We start from the raw sequence: 27413 nt of genomic DNA on the forward strand, positions 1-27413 counted from the left end.
GTTGGCCAAATTGCAGTGAGAGGGGCGTGTAGACCCCGCCTCGTAGGAGTGGCAGGCCCCGCCTTGGACCCTCCGGCAGGCTCCCGCCAGCGTCGCTGCAGCTCCAGCTGGGCGGCCAGCGCGCGGAGCCGGGAGGATGCGGCGCCCGCGGCGGCCTGGGGGTCCCGGAGGATCCGGAGGTCTCCGGGTGCTCCTCTGCCTCCTGCTGCTGAGCTGCCGCCCGGGAGGCTGCAGCGCCATTAGTGCTCACGGTCAGGAGGAAAAGGGGGAGCCGGGTAGAGGAGTATGGTGCCGGGAGCAAAACTCAGTGGGGGGTGCGGGGGAAGTGCGTCCAAGGTGGGGGTCGCGGGTAGAATACGTGTGGAGCCGGGTAGGGGGAGGCATGGCGAGATGAGGACGACAAGAGGGCGTCAGACAGGAAAGGGGCGTAGGCCTGGAGGCTGGGCTGGGATGTGGGGCGGGACCTTAGAGAAGTGGGCTCAGGGAAGATCGCGGGTTTTGGGGGGGAGGAATGGGGGTCCATAGACAGAGGACTTAGAGACAGGCTCCAAGTCCACGGGAGAAGCAACTCGTGCCGAGGCGCCAAAGTGGCGACCGGTGCTGAGGGGTGGCGAGGTGGGTAGGGGGAGGGCGGGGGCATCCTGATCTCCGGGAGACAGGCGTCGGGGCCGCGAGCTTAGGAGTCCCTGCTCCCTGTAGAAAATCAGGCCGAGGGGAGGGAGAGTCAGGGTTTCTCTTTGTGCCTAGAGAGCCCGATTGCTGTGTTCTGATCTCCGACAAGAGGGCGACAGCTGGGGGAGGGGACATAGGAGCGTGAAGAGGGAAGGGTCCTCTCCCATCCCCTTCCCCACCGCCTGGCCCAGTGCTGACTCACATCTCATCGGGCAGAGACAGTCAGCGCTGACTCATGGGCCGGGGGAGGGTGGGAGTTAGGGGCTCCTGGGAGAAGGGGTGCAGCCTAGCTGTCTGGCGTCCTCCTTCACCACGGGCTTGGAGGTAAATGAAGGATACTTCCTGTGGCGCCGTGTTGGTAGGATGGTAGATGAAGGCTGGAGCGAGCGGTGGAGGGGTCAGATCCCGTGGAGACTCCTCGCCTTGTCACCCCTCCCTTCCCATAACTGCTTCCAGGCGTGCCCTCCGCGGCTCCAGGCTCCAGGCTTCAGCACCGCGGACAGCGCCAACGGGCCGGGGGGCCATCCAGAGTGGGGACAGTGTGGGAAGCACTGCCTTAAAATTACCCCACCCTCTTCCCTTTTCCACACAGAAGGGAGATGTGCTAGGGTTTTTACCGCTTCTGAGTCCCGGGCTATCATAGTTAGAATGCTTTTGGAGATTTGGGGAGGAAAATCCCCCTTTCCTCGGAATTTGGCCACAAAAGCCCCCATGGTAATTCTATGAGCATAGAAGGTTTGATCCTACCCCCATGCACAGGGAAAGCTCCTTTTCCCCATCCTTCGGTTAAGCGAACTGAACCTTTATGGAAAGGATCCAAGACTCACAGATGCTTAAAACCCAAAGCCAGACACTGTGTTCCCTTCTCTTAAGAATTCTAGGCCTCTTCCCTCCTCTTCCTTAGGATGGAAAAAATAAACCCATCTGCTTCTCCCTTTCCCAGCCTGTCCATCCATCTGACTATTCTATGTGTGGTTGTCTGAACCTCTGCTCACCTGTCTCTCTCTACAGGCTGTCTGTTTGACCGTAGACTCTGCTCTCACCTCGAAGTCTGTATTCAGGGTGAGACCTGGGTATAGGATTTACTAGATGGGGGGGGGGGGGGACACACACACAGTAGACTTGGGGGGGGGGCTGGCGGGAGAAGGGGTACTGGGCTTGAGCAGAAGGGCAACTAGCCTGGAGGAGCAGACCTCTCTGAAGCCAAGAGAGGAGATGTGGAGAGTCCTGCCCATTTGTAACCTGGACTTTGAAAGGCTTTTTGTTCACATCCTGTATTAACACAAATTTTGTGCTCTTAGATGGCTTATTTGGACAGTGCCAAGTGGGGGTGGGGCAGGCTCGGCCCCTTTTGCAAGTCACGTCCCCAGTTCTTCAACGCTTACAAGGTGTGCTCCGACAGCTCATGTCCCAAGGTGAGGTCTGTGTGCACTGGAGGAGAGAGACGGGAACTTGGTTAGATAAGGGTGGGGAAGTGAGGGGCCACCTGACTCAAGGATTTCTCTCATGAGACATTTCTATCACACCCATTCTTAGAGCCATACCTTTTCAGCCCTTGCTGGACAAGGAAGCAAGATAGGAGTTGAGTGAAACCCTAGAGATGGGCTCTTCACATTTAGACTCTCTGGAGGAGTCCAGAGGAGGCTTCTAGAAGAAGCCACTGGAATAAAGAAAACTAAGTTTCAGGATTAACAAAAAGACTATAAATAATAATTATGATAATAGCCGAAACCGGTTTGGCTCAGTGGTAGAGCATCGGTCTGCGGACTTAGGGGTCCCAGGTTCGATTCCGGTCAGGGGCATGTACGTTGGTTGCGGGCACATCCCCGGTAGCGGGTGTGCAAGAGGCAGCTGGTCGATGTTTCTCTCTCATTGACGTTTCTAGCTCTCTATCTCTCTCCCTCTCTGTAAAAAATCAATAGAATATATTTTTTAAAAATAATAATAATTATGATAATAATAATAGCATTTATTGGAAGTTCACTATGTGACAGGCACTATTCTAACCACTTTATATTGTGTTATTTTAATTATCACAACACATCTTGGGAGGTATAAATGCCCATATCACAGATGAGAAAACTGAGGCTCAAAAAATTTCAGCAAATTGCCCAAGGTCACACAATTAGTGAGTGGCAGAGGGTTGAAACCCAATCTTACTGGAGGCAGTCTGACTCCAAAATCTGTTCCTGATGGTGGGAGGAGGATAGCTCAGATCACCCACCAGGTCTCTGAACCTCTCCACTGCTCCTCTGCTCTGTCAAACTCAATACACTGCAGGGAAGGGGCACAGTGGTGATCTCTACTGGTCCCTGTTACTGGACCCTCAGACTGTGCTGAGCCAACCTTACCCTATCCTGCCCCCTGGCAGGATTGTCCTGGCATGATGACCTCACCCAGTATGTGATCTCCCAGGAGATGGAACGCATCCCCAGGCTTCGCCCCCCTGAGCCCCATCCAAGGGACAGGTAGGCATTTTTTCTCAACCACTTAGCACCATAAGACTGGTGGGTCTGTGGCCTTGCTGGTGGACAGAGGGAGGGAGATGGGTGCCAAGGTCAGCAGGCTGAAGTATGGATACAAGAAGTACAGGAATGGTCATATACCCGGTAGGAGCAGAAGTTGCTTAATGTTCAGTTTCATTATTGTGTTGAATTGTATATCATAGGCGATACTGTCATTTTTTTTGTGGTAAGGGCCTCTGAAGGCATTGTTCAGACCCTGTAAAGCAGAGAAAGTAAAAGAGGGCATGGGACACAGGTTATGATACAAGTTTGAAGAAGGTAGAGTGGGGTAGAGGTGCAGAGTATTGAATATTTGAACCTACATGGAGAGTAGGGGACATGCACCCAGGGGCAAAGGGACAGTGCAGCCACAGTTCATCTAGAGAGGCTCCAGGCTGCCTTCCGCTGCTGCTGTCCTCCCTTTCTCCATCCCTACCTCGTGTTTCCCTAGTTTCTGCCCCTGTGTTTCAGGGACCCAGGCTTACCAGGGAGGCTGTTACTTCTCCCCCGTCTTGGCTTTCTGGCCTTCCCCATGCTACTCTCTCCTCCCCTGAGCTGCCTCATTGTTTAAGAGGTCAGCCTCACTCTAAACTCCTGAGCCTGTCTGGCCCCATCGGCTCTGCCTTGTAGGCTCCATATGCCCTTGCCCCACACACCAACCTCCTCCCCTCCCACACACACTTTGCTTTCCTCCCCAGATCTGGCTTGGTGCCCAGGAGACCTGGTCCCGCTGAGGAACTGCTTTTACAGGGCATGCCCACTGGCCCTGCCCCTGCAGCCCCACACCGACTGCTTAGACCTCCAGCGGGTGGGGACGGGGCTGGGGCTGGCTCCTCCCTGTCCCCTCTGCAGGCTGAGCTGCTGCCCCCCCTCTTGGAGAATCTGCTGCTGTCCCCACAGCCCCCTCACCCTGCCCTGAGTTATGAAGCTACTCTGCTGCAGCCCTACCTGTTCCATCAGGTGAGCCCTAGACACTGCCCCACCCCCCTCCCTAATCCCCCAGCCCTGATGTCTGCTCTTACCTGGATCTCTGGTTTTCCACAGTTTGGCTCCCGCGATGGTTCCCGGGGCTCAGAGAGCTCCCCAGGGATGGTCAGCGTTGGCCCTCTGTCCAAGGCTGACCCCCCTGCCCTCTTCAGCAGAACTGCCCCCAAAAACATGTTTGGGGCTCACCCTGGCCACTCCTATGGGGACCCTCCAGGGCCTTCACCTGCTCAGCTTTTCCAGGAGTCAAGTCTGCTCTACCTGGCCCAGGAGCTGCCAGTACCCAGCAGGGCCAGGGCACCAAACTTGCCAGCACCAGGGGACAGCAGCCAGGCAGAGGACTCCTCGGAGAGCTATGAGGAGGAAGGACTGGAGGGTCTCAGAGAGAAGACTCCTTCCCCAGCAGAGCAGCCAGGTAATAGTCCTCAGCATCTGCTTGTGGAGGCTGCTTCTGGGGGGCTATCCTGACTATCCTTGTACTTGTTAATTTGTCCTTAAAGCCATTCAAACACTGAATTAATGTTTATTGATATATTCATCTATGCCAGGCACTAGGTAGACAGTGTGGGTACAGAGTATGTGGAGCTGACATGACTCTTTCAGATGGAGAGTCTAGGAGTCCATGGTCAGCCCAAGTTTGGTCTTGGCCCCAGGAAGATCTTTCCCCCAAAGTGTGGAGAAGGGCTGGAAGGGGAGAACATTAGTGCCTTGGTGTTTGATAAAAACCTCTTAAATGTGCTAGTCCCCTCCTACCCCCAACTCATGCATCTGAGTCCTACAAGTCCATTTTGCTACCAGCCCTTAGCTCTGTGTCTGGCTCCCAGCAGATGTGACTCTGCAGAGACTGGCAGCTGTGCTGGCAGGCTACAAGGTGGAGCTGCGTCAGCTGACTCCTGAGCAGCTCTCCACTCTCTCAACCCTGCTGCAGCTGCTGCCCAAGGGTGCAGGACGAAATCCGGGTGAGTGTTCAAGCAGAGAGACTAGCAGTGGTCTCGTGCCCCACCTTTCAAGATCAAATGTAGCAGCCTAGAGGGGAAGGGTCAAGGTTAGGCTCAGAGTTCTTTTGAGACATGGGGTCATTGCCAGCAAAGGGCAAGGAGCAAGGGGGTGCAGTGATGAGCTGAGGGGTTAGAGTAGAGGGAGGACTGAACAAATAGTTTTGAGAGGTGTGGCCAATGACAGAGGGGAGAGTTAATAAACAATGAACTCCCAAACCTGAATAAAAGGGATGAGAAGGCCAAAGCAAGGCTTAGTCTTCCCACTAGAGGTGGGCTCCCACCTGGTTCCCATATTCCCAAATTTAAAAAAAAAAAAATTAAGAAAGAAGCACAGAGCCCTAGCCAGTTTTGCTCAGTGGATAGAGTGTTGGCCTGTGGACTGAAGGGTTCCAAGCTCGATTCCAACCAAGGGCACATGCCCAGGTTGTAGGCTTGATCCCCAGTAAGGGCTGAGCAGGAGGCAGCTGATCAATGATTCTCTCATCATTGATGTTTCTATCTCTCTCTTCCTCTCTGAAATCAATTAAAAAAAAAAAAAAAAGCACAGAGACATGAGGCCATGCTAAGGATGAGACCAATGATAGAGTCTTGGTCACTGATGGAGAGGAAAGAGGCCACCACAGGTGTAACAGGCTCAGGCCTCTGGCCCTTCCTGCCATCTGTGTTGTGTGGACCTTGGCCTTGGCCCTTTGCCCAGAGTCTTGTTTTTCCTGTCTCTACAGGAGGGATTGTAAACATTGGAGCTGACATCAAGAAAGTGAGTTCCCATTACCTCTCTGATTCATAAGTGCCCCATGGCAGCAAACCCCCTTGCTAAAATCTAAACCTCAGAATCAGGACCCAGAATTGTATTCTCCAGCCCTTGTTTTGGGGAAACCGAGGCCCACAGTCATTGCCTAAGTTTCACCTCAAGTTGATGGCAGAGCTCAGACTAGAAGCTAGCATTTCTTGATTCACTGCTTTTTTCAATACAATCATTTGACATCATGCTCTGAGGAGCCCCAAGGGAAGTGGGGAGCTGTGAGCAGGCGGGTTCCTAATGTTCCTGGAACTTGAGGAGCTCTAGCTGTTTCATGTCAAAGATTTTGTTGCTAAATCAGAGTCTAAAAACTATTGATTGCCTATTCACCTACCTACCAAACCACGCTCCCAAGATTCCCCCCACTCCAGCCCCATCCTGTGGATTATCACAGATCATATTCCACTCATTCACTCCTTCATTTATTCGTCTACTTGGCTTACTTTTTTGGGGTGCCCTCTTTGTACCTAAACATGCACTGAGCCCTGAGGATACAGAAAGAAACAAGTCTTAAGCACCATTGTGTTCAAGGTCCAGGGTCTAGACTCCCAGCCCAAACCCACCCCCAGCCCTTCCACTATACAGAGACCATACTTTTATCATCTCTTCTAAACAGACAATGGAGGAGCAGGTGCAGGGTAGAGACGCCGCGGAGCCTGCACCTCCTACACCCTCCCTGCCTGGATACCCCACCGCCCACCCCATCTCCGATAAAGCCCAGCAGGTGCTGAGCTCTGAGCCCCCCAAAGCTGCTGGCCCCCCTGCCATGCCTATCCTGGTGGAGAAGAAAAGTCCACTGAGCCAGAGCCAGCCCACGGTGGCGGGGCAGCCTTCAGCTCGGCCCTCAGCAGAGGAGTATGGTTACATTGTCACTGACCAGAAGTAAGGGCTCCAGCCTGGGGAAGCCTTCCAGTCCCCTGGGGGTTGGGCTGGCTTGCCTGGCAGGAAGCAGAGAGTAGAAATCCACGTGTGAAGTAGACAGGGGGGTGGGCTGCTCTGCAGGAGGTGGCCTGTTTCAAGAAAGTGGCCAAGAGGGTCTCCACCTCTTCCTCTGCCTGCTGCCCCCCTCCAGGCCCCTGAGTCTGGCTGTAGGAGTGAAGCTGCTGGAGATCCTGGCTGAGCATGTGCACATGTCCTCGGGCAGCTTCATCAACATCAGGTGGGGCTGGTATCTGGCTGGGGAGGCAGGGATCTAGAAGGCAGCTGGCTTGAGTGGGTAGGTGGCTGGAGGAACTCAAGGGAGGAGGGGAAGAGTCCAAGGTAGGGTAAGAGATGCTCCCAGGTGCATTGGAGGTACAGCCACACCTAGCCCTGCAGCTGGCCTCATCCAGTGTCTCCCTGGCTTCAAATACCCTTGTAGGGCATCTCTGATTGGCTTCAACCCCACCCCTCTAATTGGAAGAGGGTCAGAGCTGGCCTCTCTTTCAGAGTCTTGGGTCTATGGTGGGTGAGGCAGTAACATAGCTCCTATTTGGCAGTGTGGTGGGACCAGCTCTCACCTTCCGCATCCGGCACAATGAACAGAACCTGTCTCTGGCTGATGTGACCCAGCAAGCTGGTAAATCCTGCCTGGCCCCAGCCCCAGCCCTAGTAGGATATACCCAGGCCTATGATTGATGCCCCCTTTGAAATAGTCCAAGTTCACATGGGCTCTGCCTGCCAACTGGAATAGCATGACATGAGGTGGGGACCAGATGGGGCTGGAGAGAGCCTGACCTACGTCCTCCCTGCAGGGCTGGTGAAGTCTGAACTGGAAGCACAGACAGGGCTCCAGATCTTGCAGACAGGAGTGGGACAGGTAGGAACTAACTGCACAATCAGTCAAAGCCCTAGAGGACTGACATTTCCCACAAGAGGTGGAGGCAAACTTGACAGGAGAACGGGGAGCTGAACCCTTATATACTTGGCTGGCTCACCCACTTCTCCAAAGCTGCCCTTCCCCATGCAGTTTGTTTTTCTGGCCAGCAGATGGCCCCAGTGGCTCCTCCCTGCAGGACCAGCCTTCCATACATAGGAAGGTAGCATGCTTGGCAAGAACTAGTGGAGAGCCCATAGCCTTCAGAGCAATCTCTAAATTCCAAAAGACAACCTTGCACAAAAAAAGACATTAAACTCAAACTATAGCTCGATTCTTCATCCCACACCGATGCCTCACAGTCTATTTGATTCCTTAGGTTGTCTCTCCACTTCTCTAGTTTCATTTTTAAATGCAAGGACTCCTGGTGGGGTCACCCACTAAGCTTGCAGCAACTAAGTGTGGCTGAGTTGGTCTCATGGGGATTGAGAAGGAAGATTTGGGGTCCATCTGAGCCCTTCTGCCTGTACCATCATGCCTCTGCTCTCCCAGCTTTGCCCCAGGAGTTACCTTAGTAGGGAGTGTGGCATGGGACAGGGGTGAGAAGCAGCTCCTAAATCTCTCCCCAGCATTGCCGCCCCACCACCACCACCTTGATTCTACCTTGTTCCCGCAGAGAGAGGAGGCGGCAGCAGTCCTTCCCCGACAGGCCCGCAGTATTTCTCCCATGCGCTCAGTGCTGCTGACTCTGGTGGCCCTGGTGGGTGTGGCCGGGCTGCTGGTGGCACTGGCCGTGGCTCTGTGTGTGCGGCAGCATGCTCGGAAGCGGGACAAGGAGCGCCTGGCAGCCCTGGGGCCTGAGGGGGCCCATGGCGACACCACATTTGAGTACCAGGTGTGCAGCCCCAGAAGCTTGCAGAGGAGAGGGAATGGAAGGGGCTTGGGAGTCTGGGTCTCACCTGGGATGGAGGTGGGGGTGGGGAGAGAGTGCCCATCCCTCGGAATGTTTAAGAGGAGTTGGAGGAGCCCCAGTGGGAGTGTTGTGGGGTGTTTTGAATGGGTTGGAATAGGAAGCAGATGGTCCCTAAGTTCTTCCCAGTTCTACAATTCTGGGGTTCTGGGATCCCACTCTGTAATATCTGAGGTTGTCATAGGCACCACCCATGCAGAACAGCCCTGAAAAAGGACAAGGGCCAGAACAGGAAGATGGGTGTCATTCAAAATCAACCAAGGATGAGCCTGGGGACCCAGAATGGAACCCAGGACCCTGTTGAAAAGGCCACCCTTGCACCCCTCTGGATCCTTCCTCTGCAGGACCTGTGCCGCCAGCACATGGCCACAAAGTCCCTGTTCAACCGGGCAGAGGGTCCGCCAGAGCCTTCGCGGGTGAGCAGCGTGTCCTCCCAGTTCAGTGATGCGGCCCAGGCCAGCCCCAGCTCCCACAGCAGCACCCCGTCCTGGTGCGAGGAGCCCGCCCAGGCCAACATGGACATCTCCACGGGACACATGATTCTGGTCAGGACCAGCCTGGGCCCAGAAAGGCGAGGGGCAGGATGGTGGGGGAGGCAGTGCTGACAGGGTGGCCCAGAGCCTGGCTGTGGTGTCCCTGCAGGCATACATGGAGGACCATCTTCGGAACCGGGATCGCTTGGCCCAGGAGTGGCAGGCTCTGTGTGCCTACCAGGCAGAGCCCAACACCTGTGCCACCGCCCAGGGGGAGGGCAACATCAAAAAGAATCGTCACCCAGACTTCCTGCCCTGTGAGTGAGTCCTGCTGGCTGACCACTCTCTGCCGGGCATTCTGGAGGGTGTGGGGGAAGAGGCTGGGCTCCTGGTTCGAGCTAAGTGGCAGAGATGCCAGGACCCCAGTAACTGGGGGGCACTTGGGGTGGGATGCGGGGGTCTGTGCAGATGATCACGCCCGCATCAAGCTGAAGGTGGAGAGCAGCCCTTCTCGGAGTGATTACATCAACGCCAGCCCCATTGTGAGTGGCCCTGGCCCCTGGCCCCACCTCTGCCCCATTTTAATTCTTTTCCCATAAACTCCATTCCTGTATGATCACCACCCACCCCACCGGAGGCCCTGGGATTGTGGGGCCTGATATCCTAACATGGAAATGGGGGTTCTCAGGCTTCCCCAGACCCCGGCCTGCTCCCTTTGACCAACCCTTTCCACAGAGGCGTTTCCCATTCTGGCTCACGGTGTGTCTTCCCTGCCCTCAGATTGAGCACGACCCTCGGATGCCAGCCTACATCGCCACGCAGGGCCCGCTGTCCCATACAATCGCAGACTTCTGGCAGGTGGGCTCTTGCGGGGAGGGCTTCTCCAGGTCCCAGTGAGCTTAGAATGGAGCTTGCCTGAGTCTCTGTCCCTAGATGGTGTGGGAGAGTGGCTGCACTGTCATCGTCATGCTGACCCCCCTGGTGGAGGACGGTGTCAAGCAGTGTGATCGCTACTGGCCGGATGAGGGCTCCTCCCTCTACCACATATATGAGGTCAGCAGGACCCCACGGACAGGGGACAATGGGAGTGGGGAACATGGAGGATAAGCATTCATACACGTATGGATATAGAGGTATATACACATACACATGCGTCCACACATATACTCACATGCAGTCTAGGGCCCAGAAGCATGTGTAAGGACTTATCGTGAAAGTTACAGAAGTAAGACTATAACACTGCTGAAACTGAGGCAAGAAGTCAAGAGCCAAGAGACATGGAAGACGAGTGTCCCCAAAGCCCATGATTTAAGATCTACTTCAATTAAGCCCAACTTGGCTCCGAGTTCCCTGGAAGCCAAAGTGGAGAAAGAAATACCATTAGTCACACGTGGCTTATGAAAAATAGGAACGCGCTTTTCCTTTAAGAGAGAGGATTGGTAGGGAACTGAGGCAAAGCAGGGGAAGGGAGAACCAATTCCCAACCAATGGGAGGGTCCCCCTGTATGACCGGAGACACAAGAGCACCACAGAAGCTTCTCATCACCAGACGAACACTAGTCTTCCTTAAAAAACAAAGTTTTTTGTATTGGTCTTGCTCATAGTCAAAGAAAAAGTGTCAAATGAAAATATCGCAGAATTTCAGTTTATGTGTGTGTGGCACAGACACTTTCCTACACTATGTGAGGAAGAGGAAGGAGACACTGGCCTCAAGAAGCTCATTCTAGTTATGTCTGGGTGGAAAAGCCACCAGTTGCCCTAAGCAGTAGGTAAGTGACACAGGCAGCTAGGATTCTTGGGCACAGCTGGGAGACTGGGGCAGGTGGTTGGGTAAGCTTCTCGAGGATTCAGAATTTGAAGGGGCCTCTGAGGCCGGGAGGATTTGAAGAAGCCAAGGAGCGAGCACGCAGACATGGGAAGGGCCTGAGGTGCTCAGACCCAGACCCCATTCCTGGGCAGGTGAACCTGGTGTCTGAGCACATCTGGTGCGAGGACTTCCTGGTGCGGAGCTTCTATCTGAAGAACGTGCAGACCCAAGAGACGCGCACCCTCACGCAGTTCCACTTCCTCAGCTGGCCGGCAGAGGGCACTCCGGCCTCCACTCGGCCCCTGCTGGACTTCCGCAGGTGAGCTCACTGGATGTTATTGGCCCGACGATCAATGGGGCGTCCTAAGGGAGGCTCCAAAGAGCCGGGGATCAGGAAGCTGGGATCTGGGTTCCCCACGTTCTCCTAGCTCACCAGGTCCTCCTGGCCTTGGGAGATAGACCCTTCCTGACTGAGAGCCTGGCCTAATCTCCAGCTCCCCATTCCAAAGGGCCGCAAACCAGGACTGATGCTCTTTCTGTGCCCATCCCTCCACTCCTGTGGTCCAGGTCCATTTCTTCTCTATCAGATGTTCTGCTGTCTCTCTCTCTCTCTCTCTCTCTCTCTCGGGCTCTTTTTCTCCCCTGCCTCTCTGACTAGCTCCTTCTTATTTACCTACTTCTCCCAAGAGAGGCTCACCTTATTTCTGGCTCCTCCCCTCTCCTTCTCTCTCTCTGCTTGGCCCCTGCCTCCTGGCTCTCGGGTTTCCTCCTGTCCTGCTCTTCCTGGCCTCTGGCACTATCTCTGTGTCTGCTGTCCGCTCTCTGCCTCTGACTCCTGCTGCCCTTCTCCCCTCTTTATCCCTCTCTGCCTCTATTATTTCTCTTTTCCTCTGTCTTTCCCTCCCTTCCCTTTCCTCTCCACTCTCCCTCTCCTTATTTTTTTTTAATCTCTCTGTATCACTGATTCACTCTTACCCTCTAGCCCATTTCTCTCAAACTGTACCCTTTCTTGTTCCCAACCATCTTTTCCCTCACTTCTGTCCCATCTGCCTCTTTTGTCTGTCTTCCCCCACTTTGTCTCTATATGTCTTCATCTCCCCCTCCCTTTGTCTGTCTCCCCTTCTCTGTCCTTCCATCTCCCCTCCTTCTTCTGCCTCCCCGCCCCCTCTCTCTCTCTCTCTCTCTCTCTCTCTCTCACACACACACACACACACACACACACACAGCTGCCAGTGTCATTTTTGTGATCTGCAGCTAGTATTCTCGCTCCAGTTGCATAGTCACAAAAGTGATCATTGGCAGGTGTGGCCGCTGCATGGACAACACAGACAGAACACAGGGTCCAGGGACCACCCCAAAGGCTGCTGGGAGAGCTGGGGTTATGGAAACACAGAGAAGAGACAAATCAAAGGGAGTGTCGGAGGGTCTCTGGATTCTTGGGGACTTGGTGGAATGGGGTGGGGGCTGGGACAGGAAGCTGAGGGACTCACCCTGCCCTGACACCAAAACCACAACCAGGGCAGGCTCCAGCTTCCCCTGCTTTCCTCTCCCCGGACAGGGGGCTGAAGCCTGTCGCCCTGGCGGGGCCTCCCCCGCGCTGCGGCCTCCTCCTGCTTCTTTGCCCCTTGCCAGGCTAGCCTGAGGTCTCTAGGTGCTGGGCAGAGAGCAGAGGAGCAGAGTTGGGTGAAGACCTGGGGAGAGTTTCTGAGCCTCAGAACAACGGTTTCTAACTGAGACCCATTGGGCCTGAGGCACTGGCTTCTCAAAACCAAGGCCAGGGGCATCAGAGCTATTTCCTGTTTTCCACATTTTAAAAATCTTTCTAGAACTTGGACCCATTTTAAGGCTGCCCAGGTAAGCTAAAAAGTTATGTTCCTTTGCGTTAGGCTGAATTATGTAAACCCCGTTTGCATTAGGCACCCAGAACAAATTGCTATTTAATATAGTATTTATTGAAGGTCCACCAGAGGGAAGTCTCAGAAAGTGACCCCGAGCAAGTTCATTGCCATCTTTCTGTTTCCTTACCTGCAAAATGAGATGATGACCCAGCCATACTTTAGTGGGTTGTGGCAAGAATCAAAAGGATAAAGTCTGCAAAATCTAGTTTAAGTGCCTGGCACATAGCAAGGCTCGATTCTCAATACTGTTTATTATCATTATCATTATTATTAGATGGTTGGGAACCACTATTGCAACTTCTGTTCAACCCCAGCCCTCTGATGTATAAATGAATGTGCTAGAAAAACTATGTGGACTCCTTTAAAACCACTCAAAGTCACCTTGCCCCTACAAGTCTGGGGGAATCTTCCCCTGAAACCATTTATTAGCCCCTAAAACAGTCCTCCCTAGTCCTGGCCCATAGTGGGTATCAGGATTCTGCAGGTTACTCTCAAAGCAAGAAGGTTATAATGAGTAAGGGCAGGTCAGACTGGGTCACTAAAGGAAGGAGAAATCCTCTGCTTCCTGGTGAGCTGTGGTGAGGGCAGCAGAGAAGAGTCTGAGGTCCAAGTGGACCCCAAGTCTGAATGTGACCCAACCACGGAGTGCCTGTGCTGAGGTGAGGCTGATCCAGGGGGATAGGCAGCAGCACTGCTTTGAGTTGAGGGATTGTCCTGGCCTGGATAAAGGAACTTTGTGCCTAGAGCTATAGGACCTCCCAGCTATGAGCACTGAAGGGAACCTGAGTGGTGAAGGGGTCAGCCTGGGCAGTTGTTGAGGAGGGCAGAGGGGTGTAATGATGTGGCAAGACTGACACCTTTGAACTCACCAAAAAGCCCATTCTCCCTGAACTTCTGGGAGATGTGGCTGTTAATATTATGCACTATCGTTAATAGTAACTACCATTTATTGAGCATCTACTGTGTGCTAGACCTGGCACTTAGTTATTTACATGGATTAGCTCATGTAGACATGAGAAGAACCCTAAGGAGAAGTTTGCTATCATTATCACCCCCATTTAACAGGTTAGATCAGTGAGGCTCAAAGAGGTAAAATCAGTTGTTGCAGGTGTGTAGTCTGGGCACAGAGCTTGTAAGTGCCAAGGCAAGCCCAGTGCTACCTAAACCGCCTCCCGTTCTTTGCCTCCGGCCCTGACTCCTCTCTCCAGCCCTCTCCCCTCCTCTGTTCTGGGCTTGTGGGGGAAAAAGAGAGAGGGGTCCACAGATGTGTGTTTCGCTTTTCCTTTCCCTCTGATGCCCTCTGGCCCTCACACCCATTTCTTGTTGCAGGAAGGTGAACAAGTGCTACCGGGGCCGCTCCTGCCCCATCATTGTGCACTGCAGGTGCGTGCAGGGGGCTGTGAGATGGGGATGGAAGGGGACAAGATGGCTCGACATGGCCCAGAGGGCCCTGAGGTGGAGCATTCCTGGAATTGGCCCCGCTCGCCCTATACCCTACCCAGTGCACATCTCCACGCACACCACCTGCCTGTGCCCTGGATGCCGGCTGGCCATCTGCAGCCCGTGGGCTACATTCAGCATACCATGCTTTTAATGGCCCATGAGCTAAGAATGGTGTTCACATTTTTTAATGGTTAAAGGGGAAAAAGAAAAATGAGCAACAGAGACTCTACGTGACCCACAAAGGTAGAAATATATTCCATCTGGCCATTTACACAAAAACGGGCTGGAAACCCATCCCATTTCCTCCTGCCTCCTCCACCCTAGGGTTGAGCCAGGGCTCATCTTTCTCATTGGCCCACTGCCCAAGTGACACCCCAGAGGTCCCAGGCTTCCAACTCAGGGCCCAGTTCCCAGGGCCCAGGTGCTGTAACTGTTCCCTCAACCTTAGCTCACTGACACCCTCTCCGAGCCAGTTCTAATGGCTCCACCAGTGTCCTCCCACCCCAGGCCTTCACATCCCCCCACCCCCCGTCTGCTGGGTCCTGCGCTGGGCTGAGGCTGTGGCCCTCTCCCGTTTCAGTGATGGTGCAGGGCGGACTGGCACCTACGTCCTCATCGACATGGTACTGAACCGCATGGCAAAAGGTGAGGACCCTCCCCACAGTGCCTGCAGCCCAGCCCAGGCTTTGCCAAGCCTCCCACCCCAGGATGGCCCAGCCACTGGGTCCTGTCCTCCTCTGAACACCCCCTGAGCTGCCCTGTGCCCCCTGCCCCCAGGAGTGAAGGAGATTGACATCGCCGCCACCCTGGAGCATGTCCGCGACCAGCGACCTGGCCTGGTCCGCTCTAAGGTGACTGTTCTTCCCTGCCCCCTCCCTCACTGCCACCTTTCCCCGGGAAAACCAGCAGCAGCTGCCTCTCCTGCCTGCCTCCCCGCCTGCTGTGTGGCCCCCCTCCCCCCCACCAAGTGGCCTCCCAGCTCCCCTTTCTAAAGGCCCCTTGAGGCCTGAGCAGAGACCAGGCCTTACCATAACTCTCCTCCCACTGCCCTTCCCAGGACCAGTTTGAATTTGCCCTGACAGCTGTGGCGGAAGAGGTGAATGCCATTCTCAAGGCCCTGCCCCAGTGAGCCCAAGGGGCCCCCAATGGGCAGCCTGGCCCCGCCCCTTCTATGCCTGTGTGAGCATCTATCTGTGTACCCACTCCTCATTTCCCACCCGCACCATGGTCCCTCCTGGGCAAGGCCCTTCCAGGAGGAGTGTTAGGAAGGTACGGGAAGGGGGAAGGGGCAGGCCTGCTCCCAGCCTCACACACATGGAGCCCCAGGCGTCCCATGGGGGAGCTGGCAGCCAGCCAGGAGGAGAGCTGTGGGCAGTCACTGCACCCAGAGCCTCCTCCTGCCTGATCTCCCTGGCCCGCCTCTCCCGCTCCTGGATGCTCCAAACATGCCTGTGGGGACACCCCCACCTCCCACCTTCCAGTGTGGACAGAACAGGGTGGAAGGGCCGCCATCCCCAGCTTCCCCTGCTTCTCCAGCCCCTGCTGCCTGCTGTTCCGGCGCCCTGACCCACATTCTGGCCCCTCCCCTTCCTGCCCTCACCCTCAGCGCTCCTCTCCCAACACCCTGCCTTTTGTCACGTGCTGCTCAACTTTCTCCCTCTGGCACAGAACATTTCTAGAAAAATCTACTTTTGTATCGTTGTGAATAAAGTTAGTGTGTTGTGTGTGCAGCTGCAACCTGGACTCCCACGCACTCCTGTCTGCTCTGCTTCCAGACCGGGGCCGCAGCCTCTGTCTGGAGCCAGCCCGCGGTCCTCGGGAGAGGCGCGGGCTCTCCAGGGTTCGAATGGGAGCTAATAACCTGGAGTTGGCGGAGTTAGGATTCGAACCCAGGCATGCCAAACCTCTTCAATGCCTCTCCTCTCAGTTCTCAGGCAGCTGCTTTGTGCCCTTGGGCCTCAGGAATGATGTACGTCGTGCAGGCTTGAGATTAAGATTAAGCAAACTGCCTGCCACACCTTAGGCAAAATTACCTAAACTCAGGTAGACCAAGGCTGTGAGATGTCACAACAGACAGTCGCCTGGTGGCAAGGGGCACCTCTTCCCTATCCCCTTGCTCCCAGAACTGTCCTTCCCGTATGGTCCCAGATGCGCCCTCCCTTGTGTTTCATGAGCATCCTCAGACAAAGAAATGAGACAAAATGAACCTTGGGCCTGCAGTTACTTGGGAGTTACAGCCACTTCACCTTGCCAAGGCTCAGTCCCCTCACCTGGAAAACAGGGCAAGTCCCCTCTGCCCCTTGTAGGGAGCGAAGGGACCAACGATGAGACCCCCTGGTCCTCCTAGGCCTCACCTGGGCTCGACTGAGGCGCATGCATTCACTTGTTTAATCTTCATACATTCCAGTATGTTTGACCTCTCAAAGGCTAGAAGTGGGCAAAACCACCACTTGGCAAAATCCCAGAAGATCTCTCTCTCACTCCAGATAGAAGCTTGGAATTCTTCTTTCAGGTTAGGCTGCTTCCTTGCTCTCAGAAAAATACACTATGGACCTTTGGCTATTGACGATGGAGCCAAGCGTTTATCCTGGAATGGGAGAGAGAGTTGGTGGTGAGCCGCACCGCCCCGCTTGGCGATGAAAAGGTGCTTGCCCAGTGGCTGCAGGGGCATCTCTACAAGTGTCTAGAGGACAGGAGAGGTGCCTGACTTTCTCCTCCCCGGGTCCTGAGGAGTTGGGGGCAGACCTGTGCCACTCCACATGGGGGAGGCGGGCCCCTGAGACTCGCCACTGGCTCTGGGCTAAGGAAACCTGTGAAAGGGCTCAGTCTACGTACAGTTGCACAGGTTCTCACCATGTGTCCCCTGCTTTTTGTTGTCCTTAGGCTTTCAGTCTAGTCATACCTTAGTCTGGTCCTAACTGTGCTGCAGAGTGTTGGGTGGTGGGTCCCTGCATAAGGGGAAACACAGCTGCCTGGCAAAGCCATTTGTGGGGCCCCAGGAGATGAGTGAGCACTTTTCAGGATTCCACATGTGCTGCTTGGGGCAGTGGTGGGTGGGGGTGGGTAGAGGGAATGTGAGAAGGGGCGGAGCAGACCAGTCAAAGAGGGGATGTCTGCCCTCAGCCTGAAAGGCTTGCAACCTGTAGGTGTTTGGGCACTAAAGGAAGGTGTGTCACCCACTGTCCCAGAGGTCCCCGGGCCTCCCTGGAAAGGAAGGACACAGGCGCACAGCACCACCGAGCTCTCAAAACTCAGCTTTATTGACTGACGTCCAGTGTTTCCCTCTGGCCTCTGCTCAGCCCAGCTGGCTTTGATAGGTCTCTGAGACACAATGACACAGGGCCTGGCATACCCCGGCTCCACCACTCCCCTCCCTGGCCACTGGGCTCCCCAGGCAGGGAGGAGGAGTGGCAGCTCAGCTGTGGTGCTGGAAAAAATGGTCAGCGGGGTCAGAGGCCATAGAAGCCATACAAGCAGCAACATGCCTGGAGTACCCATCGCATGCCAATCCCAGATACACACACACGCACGCACGCACGCACGCACGCACGCACGCGCGCGCCTTCCCTTCAAGCTCTCTGCCGGTCCACACCCATCAACAGTTTAGGGATCCCGTCCCAGCTGTTCCTCAGACCCCAGTACTGTCCACAGAAAAAGAGCCTCTCCCAGATGCCTCAGGGCTTTGATATGTACACGCTAATCCAGCTGCTAGCAAGAGGTGTCAGGGGAATGGAAGCTCGGACCATTACCCCTTCATCCACATTTTCACCATCCCTGCTAGGGACACGTCAAATGGTAAGTTCTCCCCATCTCACAGCCAGTGACAGGCTGACCTGGAGTGGAACTACATGTCCCAAGATGCACAGCTCCATAACCACACACCACTTCCCCCAAGCACAATCTATCAGAAATGAGGCCGGGTGTGTTGCATTCTGGGACTAGTAGTATCCAAGAGACAGCACTAAACACCCAGTGACGAGTTTACAGGCTAAGACTACTGACGCCTCCCACCCAGCCCCCACCCACCACCCAAGCCCAGCTCTATGCTCAGCACAGGTGAGGGAGAGGAATGGAGGGTCCCCTCCCAGCGCACAGAGGAGAGCGCTGTCCTGTAGGAACTGTGCATCGACTCTGGATCCCGGACATCCAGCTCAGAACACATCTGGGGAGAGAGTGGGGGTGGGTGACAGGAGAGAGGGTCAGCAGCAAGCCGTGGAGGATAGTGCCACAGAGCATGCAGACCTGGGCTAGACCTGTGGCCTCTCCCTGAGCCCTGATGCATAGTGAAGTAAGATGGGGCACCATCTCCTTGTAGGCCTCCCTCCTGGGGCACTCTGGCACTATCCCACTGTTCCAGGGTTAGCAGGCCTCACCTCTACTTAGTCCCGAGGCTTAGGGCAGGCTGAGGCAGCAAGAGGAAGGGAGGAAGAGTGGGCTCTGGTTCCGAATCTGGATGACCCAGAAGCTCCCACCCCACCCAGCTCGCCTCCCCGGAAGACCTTATGGCCCTACCAGCCACAGCATCTTCCTCAACACACAGAGAGGCCTTTCTGGGGAAGGAAGAAGGGAGTCCTAGCCAGAAAGCAGAGAAAGCAAGCGATGCGGCCCACGGGCAATTGCAGAGTAAGGAAGAGCAGCGGCACCAGAAGGGAAGCAACAGAGACAGTCAGAGTTCAACACAGCGCAGAAACCAGGGCAAGGTGCCTGCAGCTGGACAGGGAGAGCTGAAGACTCCTCCGTGGAGCTGGCGACTCGGGCTCAGAGAACCCCAGGCCAAGTCCTCCTTCCTTGACATCATCAGCAACACAGGTTGCAGAAGATCTGCGCACAGAAGGCCTGCCCCAAACCACTAATGCCCCTTAGGGAGCCCCCATCATATACGAAGTGCATCCTGGCTCCCCAGGTCCTCCCACAGCCCTGGTGCCCCCAGCCTGGGCTTCACCAGGGACCTATCAGCCCAGCAGAGCAAAGCCTGAGTCCACACTGGAGTGCAGGGGACCTGGAGGGAAACTGTAGGGGGAGCATGGAATTGGAGGGGCCACACCCCCCTCTGTTCTGACAGTGAGCAGGACCCAGGTCACCAGAATTGGGGTGGGGTGAGCCTGGTGATCAGAGAATGAGGCACCGAGAGGCCTTATCCTCCAGGGGTGAGCCAGGTTTGGCTGTGTCATCCCTTGCACTCCCATGAGTCCCCCCCATGCCCGGATCTTGGTACTGGGCCTTGGGCTGCCCCTGCCGTCTTCGCTGTGCGTCCCGCCCACCTGCCGGTTTCTTCCCAGCTGCCTCCATCTCTGACAGGCTGTAGGCCATGGCAAGCTGCATGTCCTCATCCTCATCCAAGAGACTGCTGTCAAGAAGGCGTGAGGCAGGGGGCTGCTGCACCTGAGTGCCCCCGGAGCTGGAGGTGACAGCCTGTCGCTGTTCCCGACGGCTCAGCTCCAAACCCAGTTCCAGGTCGTCTGGGATACCTGCAGGAGTCACAGCCACAATGAGGCCCTGGCCCAGCGCAGGGGAATCCTGCCAGGCTGCCTCATGCAGCAACGACTCTGGCCACTTCCAGCTCCTCTTTTGGAACTGGCATCCATGCATGTGAACACCTAGCATAGTCGTTATGAACTTGGGCAGGGATTCAGTTCCAGCATGAGCTACCTCCCTGGGCAAGTTATTCAACCTCCCTGAGCCTCCCTTTCCTCATCTATAAAATGGGAATGATGAGAAACCCTGCATTGCCAAATTGTTCCAATGATTACACAGACAGCACAGCGTTCCCAGGGTTAGCAGGTCGACAGGCATGAAAGGGTAGCCATGGTGACCACCCTGCACTAGGAGGAGTTGTGATAAGAGTTCATCTCCAGGAATCCTGCGTCCTGAGTTTCATTCCTGGATTTCCTACGTACTAAGTAGGACAGAGCCTTGGACCCGAGGGTACGTGGGTTTAGAGCCATTTAACTGTGCTGAGGCGCAGCCTCCTCCAGTGAAAACTAGGGCAAACACCAACTGCCCTGCTTTTCCCTGGCTGTTTGAAGAATATAGAGGATGTGGTATGCATGCAAGTGCCTTAAAAACAGCAGAGTTCTACAAATGCACCCCACTAATGACAACGGTTATTAGCTGTGTCCTTGGAGGCTTCTCAAGCCCCTGTCCTGGTTCCCATCCCCATGATCACTAACAAGAGATCCTGCAAGTCTGGCCTGTGGCTGCCATTCCCTCCCTGCTCCAAGGGAGTGGAGACTGCAGCAGTGTGAGAAGGTAGCTTTGGGGCGTGGGGCTGGGGCTTCCTGCCAGGGACTGAGTGGCAGAGCTGCTCCTCACCATTGATTGACACGGACTTCAGCTGCCCGTCCTCCTCCACTTCCACCCGCTCCTGCCCGTTCTCCATGATTCTGGGGGAGACAGCACAGGTCATTCAGCGGGCATGCCTGAGTCCCACAGGCGCTGGTCCAGGCTCTGGGATGCTGCAGTGAACAGGACTGACTGGGCTCTGCCCTCAAGGGGCTGACTTTCTGGTTGTATGCAGCTCCCCCCTCCACCCCATATGGCCCCAGAAGGAGCCCTCACCTGCGTGTCGTGATGCGGTGTCCTTGGACAATGGCGGTGGATGTAGAAACGGAGCGGAAAGCACCAGCCCCAGGACTGAAGGAGAAAGATGAGGCGGAGATATCTGGCATTGGGACAGAGGAGGAGAGGTTGTTAGACCGGGGTTGTATGCAGCAGGCTGCAGTCACAATGGGCCAGGAACCTGTGTGGTCCCCCCACAGGCAGGGCTCGGGATGCAGCAGAGCGCCCTGGAAAAGCCAGGAGCTGAGGCAAGGGGTTCCAGGACGCGGAGGTTGTGAAAATGGGAAGGGACAGCACTTACTAGCGCGTCCAGGGAAGGAGGTCGAGAAGGCAAAGAAGGGGCCTGCGGGTCGGGAACCCCGGCTGTGAAGATCTGAGAAGGGGCTCAATTCTTCTGCAACAGTAAGCATATTAACAATCATCTGGTGAAGAGATTTCCTCAAAAAAAAAAAAATATATATATATATATGTGTGTGTGTGTGAATCCTTCTTTAAAGTCTAGAAACATAAGCTGCTAATCATAAACCATAAGTCTGATTTTTTTTTTCTACTTGAACTTATTTATACATTCCTTTTTAATATTATATGTGAAAAAGCTCAGTAGTGAATCTTGTCCACAATAAAGAATAAAGGAAGTAGGTGGGAAGGGAAAGAGTGAGGGAGGACAGATAGTTCCTTATATTGATAAGAAGAGCAGTATGGTGTGATGTCAGGCAAACACAGCGATGAGTCCCGCTCTGCCATCTGCTGTGCCTCTAAGCAAGTGATTTGAAAGTGCCTCAGTTTTGTCATCTGCAGATGGGGATAAAATTATCTGCCTCACAGGGTTCATATTAAGCATTTCAAAAAATGGTTGTTTGTGATGGCATTAATACTGTCACGTGAGACTTTGAGCCTTGCTTCATGGCTGTCATTGTGGAGGCCTAACAATGTATCATTGTTATCGTTTAATATGACAAGTCTCCAAAGCGCCACTCCAGGGCCACGTGAGTTCAAGCCTGTGTAAGGTTCTGTCCCCACTCTCACTGGGCCCACCCCCACAACATCTTCTGTCTGTGGAATTCTGCTTCCCTCTCTGCCTCCCCCATCAGGACCTCCCAGCGGAAGGAGGGCGGGCCTGCGAGGGGGTTGGGGGGTGGAGTCAAGCTAGTCAGAGGCCTCCGGAGTCCACTCACCAAAGAGCTCCGCGAAAGGGTCTCCAGTCCCGAAGAACTCCCGGAAGACCTCCTCGGGGCTGCGGAAGGTGAAGGTGAAGCCGGGCCCACCACCGCCAGCTTCCGCCCGAGATGGGCCAGTTCCTGGAGAGGCAGATTGAGGAGGGGGCTTAGCGTGCACATCCTGGCAGAGCCAGGGCACCTCACCTAAGGCACGGCCAGGAGCCCCGAGAGAGCATCCGCTGCAAGAAGCTGCCCTCCCCCTCTCCTCCCTGACCCGCTTCCATTTCTGGGCCCCACCACCCCACCTACCTGCTCCAGTCAGCCCTTCCCGGCCATAGCGGTCATAGATCTCTCGCTTATGCTCTGGAAGAAGAGACCAGGTCATTTCTCCCTGCCTCTGGGGTGACGGCCTCCCCTTTTGGCCTAAGACCCTCAGAAGACCGCCCAGAGGCTGACACTTGGGGGTAGCAAAGTGCAAAGGGGACAGGGGCTAAAGGATTTAGCTGAAGCTCATCTGTAAAATGGACATAACAGCACCTACCTCCTAGGGTTGTTGCGGGATTAAATTGAGACAATTCATGTAAACAGCTTAACACCATGCCTGATGCATAGTAAGTGTTCTGTCAATGTGAGCTCATTGTTACTGTGTTATTCTTGGTTAGGGCTCAGCCTACATGTCACTTTCTCAGAGAGGTCTCTGGGACCATCACAGCCCCCTGCTACTTTCCTTTGGAATACTCTTGCTTATCTATTTATTTGGCGAATGTCAATCTTCCCTGACCAGAAAGTGATAAACCCATCAGGATGAGGACAGTGCCTTTTTGCCCTCCATTGCTCCCCAGGACCCAACAAGGAGCAACAGAGGGCAAAAAGGCACTGTCCAGCACCATAAACATTCAATGAATATTTTTTGAATGAATGAAAAAAAGACTTGGATTCCTATTCCAGCTGTGTGATCTTGAGCAAGTCACTTCGCCACTCCCAGCCTCAGTTCCCTTGCCAGTAAAATGGGGGTGATAGATTCTGCCTCACAGGATGACTGTGAGTACCCTTGGAGATTACACCCACCAATGCCTGGCACAGAGGCGGCTCGGCATACATGCCAGCATCTTTTCCTTGCTCAGGACCCATGTTGCAACTACTAGACATTGGGGAGCAGACACTGAGCTCAGAGGATTAGGGGAAGAACAAAAAGGTAGTTTGCACATAGTAGGTGCTCATATGAAGGAACAAGGCCCCAGAGTCCCTGTGGGAAGTGCGTGTGTGGGTGGGGGGGGGGGTACCTAAATGCCAGCTTGGAAAAGGCATGGCTTTAGGAAGGAATGCAATGGGGCATGAAGTGGGGGTGATGGGTGCTGCCCTGCTCTGTCCGTGGCCTTACGGTCTGACAGCACTTCATATGCCTCTGCCACTTCCTTGAACTTCTTCTCAGCAAACTCCTTATTATCCGGGTTCTTGTCCGGGTGCCACTGTAGAGCCTTGCGCCGATACCTACAGGAAGTGGGTTCAGAGGGGAGGGTCGAGGGACAAATGCGGGCACTTCCCATCAGAGAACAGGATGACCCACTTTCCCATTAGCCAGCCAACATCCTTTCATACGTGAGCCTGTTCCACCCCAGCAGCTGGGCGGCCTCAGCTGCAGTGCTTTAACGGAGTCCTATCTCTCCTCTGCAGCCGGTGCTAGGACCACTTGTAGTGACAGATGATAATGTGGGGGTGAGAAGGCGCAGCCCCAACTCTCCCTGGGGCTCCATGGGGCTGGGGTGGCAAAGGTGTGTGTGGGGGGGGAGGGGGGTAAGGGGGAGCGTATACATGTGGCCATGGAGAGTAGAGGGGCTGTGGTCCCTCCTGGTCACAGTGCCTGGGCATCTTTAGCATCCTGAGAAAGCCCCCATCTAGGGGCTGGGGGTTGGGGGAGGACTAGAAGGGAGGAGAAGGGAAAGTTTACTAAAGAAGGGCCCAGCTCCCAGCAGAACTTCACAGCTATGGACGTTCTCCTGCTCATCCGGGGGTCTCCCTCCTCCCTACAGATGTCAAGGACTTGGCTCTGTCTCTGACGGGCCCCAAGGTGCCGGTGGTGGGAGGCGGGGGTGGGAGAGGCTGTGCGGTGCGCAGGGGAGGCACTTACGCCTTCTTGATGTCATCTGCGGAGGCAGTCGGCGGCACGTCTAGGATCTCATAGTAGGATGCCATGGCAACCTGTCAGCAGTCAGGAGGGGCCTCCGTGGGCTGCAGGAGAGAAGGACGAGTCAGGCAGGAAGACCCAAGGGCGCCTCCCTGGGGCCGGAGCCCCCCAGGGTGGCTGGCGGGCGGCGCTCCCAGGGGAAGCGGAGCCCACCGGGCTCTGCTCGCGGCCGGGGACCGGGCTCGCTCGAGCAGCCTTATCGGCCCCCGCAGGCCGGTGCCACTGGCTATCTCGGTGCCCAGGCCCAGGGAGCCCTATCGCAGCAGCCCCTAACTCCGCAGCCCAGCCCAGAGCCCCCAGTCGGAACGGCACCCTGCCCGCACCTCCTCCGCCCGGAGTCCTCCGGCCCCTGCGGCGCCCCGCCCCTGCACCCCGCGGGGAACCGTCTGGCACCGGCTGCCTGGCTCGCGGCTGCTGCGTAGGACGCTCCCGGCCCAGCTGTGCGCGCAGGCATGCGTCAGCTGCACGGAAACTACTAGAGAGTCAGAGGAGGCCGGTCCGGCCAGTCACCGGGGTGTGGGGAGGGGTGGAGGTGGGGGGGTGCTGCTGCATGGGCTGCCGGGAGATGGGGGCGGAGCCGGCTATTTTGGGCTTGCACCGGGACGACGTCATCCCCAGCTGGGACCTGGGAGACGGTGGCGAGCTCCATCCAGGCTTGACACCCAAGAAGCCACCTGGCCCCTGGTCCCGCTGTCGCTTCTCTGTAAGCAGGCTCAATGATCGATAGTTACCCTGGAGGAAATCGCCACCTCAAGGACTCACAGATTTCCCCTTTGGGCCTAAATCTTCCCCCCTTTTTTCAGATTCCACCTCTAGCCCCAGGTCCTCAAAAAGAGGACAGACCTGCCTCTCTCATAGCACCTTGAGGCATCCTTAATCACACTTGGCAGAGTTACAAATGACCATTTATTTGTTTATTTGATTGACATCTACTTTGCCCACTAAAATGTAAATTCCTCAGGGCAGAGATTGTGTTTTTTGTTTATTTTGTTTGTTTGTTTGTTTGTTTTTGTACTAGAGTATTGGGGCTCAAATACAGTGGTGGGGTTCAAAAACAACCATTGGATGATTAAATAATGCACAGTTGCAAACCTCTTACTGACAGTTTTGACACGTTTGGGGAAGTAGGGTTAAAGGGTAAAAGGAAAACAAAACAACAACAAAAAACAAAAACAAAAATACAAAAGGAAAGGAAATTCCCTGGTTTGAAGATTTTCCTTCCCAATGTGATCCTATTAAGTAGACTTCTGCCTCAAAGTGACTCCTGGGTTCAGGCTTCCTGGGAGATTTAGAGAACTTCCAGAATTGGTTCTGCTTGATATCCACCAAGCATTAATTGAACATCTTCTCCATAGCAGAGGTAGCCAGGATATAAAAGGAAGACTGTGGCCCATCCCCTGCCTCCTCAGAGCCCCAACGTGGTAAGATACTAGCCCATTAACACAGCTCACAGGGAAACCCCAAAGTTTTGAAAATAGATCTGGATTTGCAGCCTGGCACTACTATATGATTTGGGGAAACCTCTAAGGACTCCATTTTCCTCCCTACATACAGGGAATGTCTAGGACTGTTTGAAAGTCAGATGAGGTGGAGTGCGTAGTAAGTCCCAGCACAGTCCTCTCCGGCATCATTATTGGCCCAAGCAGTAATGGCCGTGAATCCAGAGGAGTATTTAGATTTTATGACCCAGAAACGCTTCTCCAAGGAAAAGGGCTTGTGCCAGATATGGGCAAAGAGTGGTATTTAGAGGTGGTTTACAGAGGGAGTATTTAGAAGCTCATTTTGACTGAATAGCTCAGCTATGTCCTCAAGAGAACTTTGTCCAGTTGTCCTGGCTGCCCACAGTCTGAGCCTCCTGCCTACATTTGGGGAATTCCTATTGCGTAGGTCTTGATGGCAGCCAGGCCAGCCACCGCCTGCCAGAAAGCCCGGACACTTGCTCTCCTAGACTTCTCGGCTCCAAGGGTGCAGGCAAAAGACACGGCTCGGCCAGTGGCAAGCTCCCACTGGGACTCTGAATCTGGATCAAGTCACAGAAAAGCTGGGGCAGTTGAGAAATCATTTCTGCATTGTGATGGCAGTGGAGGCAGCAGTGGCCTCTAGTGTCTGGAGGAGAAAATGTCAGCCTCGGTGCCTGGTGGGAGAGGGCCTCACTGCAGTGGGCAGAGGCACTCGCAGGCTATCCTGTGCCCTGACCTTGACTATGGTGCCCGCTCCCTTGGTGCTTACCTGTTTGCAGAGGCTTGTTTGGTAGCCCTCATATTGATTCTGTGTGCTACCTGATATCTCTCTAAGACTCTGTGTATGTGTGTGTGTGTGTGTGTGTGTGTGTGTGTGTATGCGTGTGTTCCTTTTTTAATCTGCCAGGGTTAGTTTCTGCTGTTTACAACAAGAGTACTGACTGATCTTGTTTAAGAGGATAAGGTTAGGTTAGATCACTCTAAAATCTTCCAAATCTCTCTCTTCTTCTCTTATCCCCACAGACATTTTTTCTAGCACCTTCCATGTATGTGGTTATATTAAGAATAGGAATACAAAGAGGCTTAAGTTCCAGTCCCTATACTCAAGAAGATGAAAATATAGCTGGGAGAAATTATATAAAACACATCTAGCAAGCAGGATTCCTCTCCTTTGTTCACAAAGAATTCCAACAAATCAATAAGAAAAGGCAAACAGCAGAAACCGGTTTGGCTCAGTGGATAGAGCATCGGTCTGTGGACTGAAAGGTCTCGGGTTCGATTCCGGTCAAGGGCATGTACGTTGGTTGCGGGCACATCCCCAGTAGGGGGTGTGCAGGAGGCAACTGGTCGATGATTCTCTCTCATCAACGTTTCTAACTATCTAAGCCTCTCCCTTCCTCTCTGTGAAAAATCAATAAAATATATTTTTTTAAAAAAAAAGAAAAGAAAAGGCAAACAAAGCCATTTTTTTTAAATGGGCAAAGGGCACAGACAAGACAGTTCATAGAAGAAAAAGTACCGACTTTTAAACAATTGAAAAGATGCTCAACCTCATTCATAATAAGAGAATTATGAGGGAAATCTGTGACAAAATACTTTCACTTATCAGGTGATTGAACAAGATTATAAAGTCCAGTACATCATATGGGCAAGGCTGTGGGCACAGGCATCCTCATATACTGGTAGAGGGAGGGTAATTTGGTATAACTT

General features: G+C 54.4%; 2 protein-coding genes across 11 annotated transcripts; one reads left to right on the top strand and one right to left on the bottom strand.

The window, feature by feature from the left end:
* Positions 1–16080, top strand: PTPRN (protein tyrosine phosphatase receptor type N). 4 transcript variants are annotated; one of them, XM_084892792.1, is made up of 23 exons: positions 2–251; positions 1684–1734; positions 1974–2087; positions 3044–3140; positions 3875–4136; positions 4221–4575; positions 4985–5119; positions 5881–5915; positions 6574–6839; positions 7030–7116; positions 7436–7515; positions 7691–7755; positions 8429–8647; positions 9067–9267; positions 9365–9512; positions 9664–9737; positions 9976–10053; positions 10129–10248; positions 11155–11321; positions 14230–14283; positions 14924–14988; positions 15121–15194; positions 15401–16080. In XM_084892792.1, the coding sequence occupies exons 1-23, from the start codon at positions 137–139 to the stop codon at positions 15470–15472; spliced, it is 2934 nt and encodes a 977-aa protein (XP_084748918.1). In that variant the 5' UTR covers positions 2–136; the 3' UTR covers positions 15473–16080. The 4 variants fall into 4 exon arrangements, with proteins under 4 accessions (XP_084748920.1, XP_084748918.1, XP_084748919.1 ...); XM_084892793.1 differs by having other exon boundaries at positions 4988–5119; XM_084892794.1 differs by lacking the exon at positions 7030–7116 and having other exon boundaries at positions 1–251.
* DNAJB2 (DnaJ heat shock protein family (Hsp40) member B2) lies at positions 12935–24754 on the bottom strand. 7 transcript variants are annotated; one of them, XR_014795786.1, is made up of 11 exons: positions 24567–24754; positions 24187–24287; positions 23440–23549; positions 22368–22421; positions 22077–22199; positions 21203–21295; positions 20902–21004; positions 20656–20726; positions 19605–19811; positions 16698–16930; positions 12935–13027 (listed from the first exon to the last, which is right to left on the bottom strand). XR_014795786.1 is itself a non-coding variant. In XM_084892800.1 (10 exons), exons 2-10 carry the CDS (start codon positions 24249–24251, stop codon positions 16926–16928), a joined length of 831 nt encoding a protein of 276 aa, XP_084748926.1. In that variant the 5' UTR covers positions 24252–24287; positions 24567–24754; the 3' UTR covers positions 16537–16925. The 7 variants fall into 7 exon arrangements, 5 of the variants coding, with proteins under 5 accessions (XP_084748926.1, XP_084748925.1, XP_084748924.1 ...); XR_014795787.1 differs by having other exon boundaries at positions 21203–21292; positions 24567–24720; XM_084892800.1 differs by lacking the exon at positions 12935–13027 and having other exon boundaries at positions 16537–16930.
* Between the last annotated feature and the right edge of the window lie 2659 nt (positions 24755–27413).

This window comes from Pipistrellus hanaki (genome assembly GCF_964339955.1).
Source record: "Pipistrellus hanaki genome assembly, chromosome: 8".
Taxonomy (NCBI): Eukaryota; Metazoa; Chordata; class Mammalia; order Chiroptera; family Vespertilionidae; genus Pipistrellus; species Pipistrellus hanaki.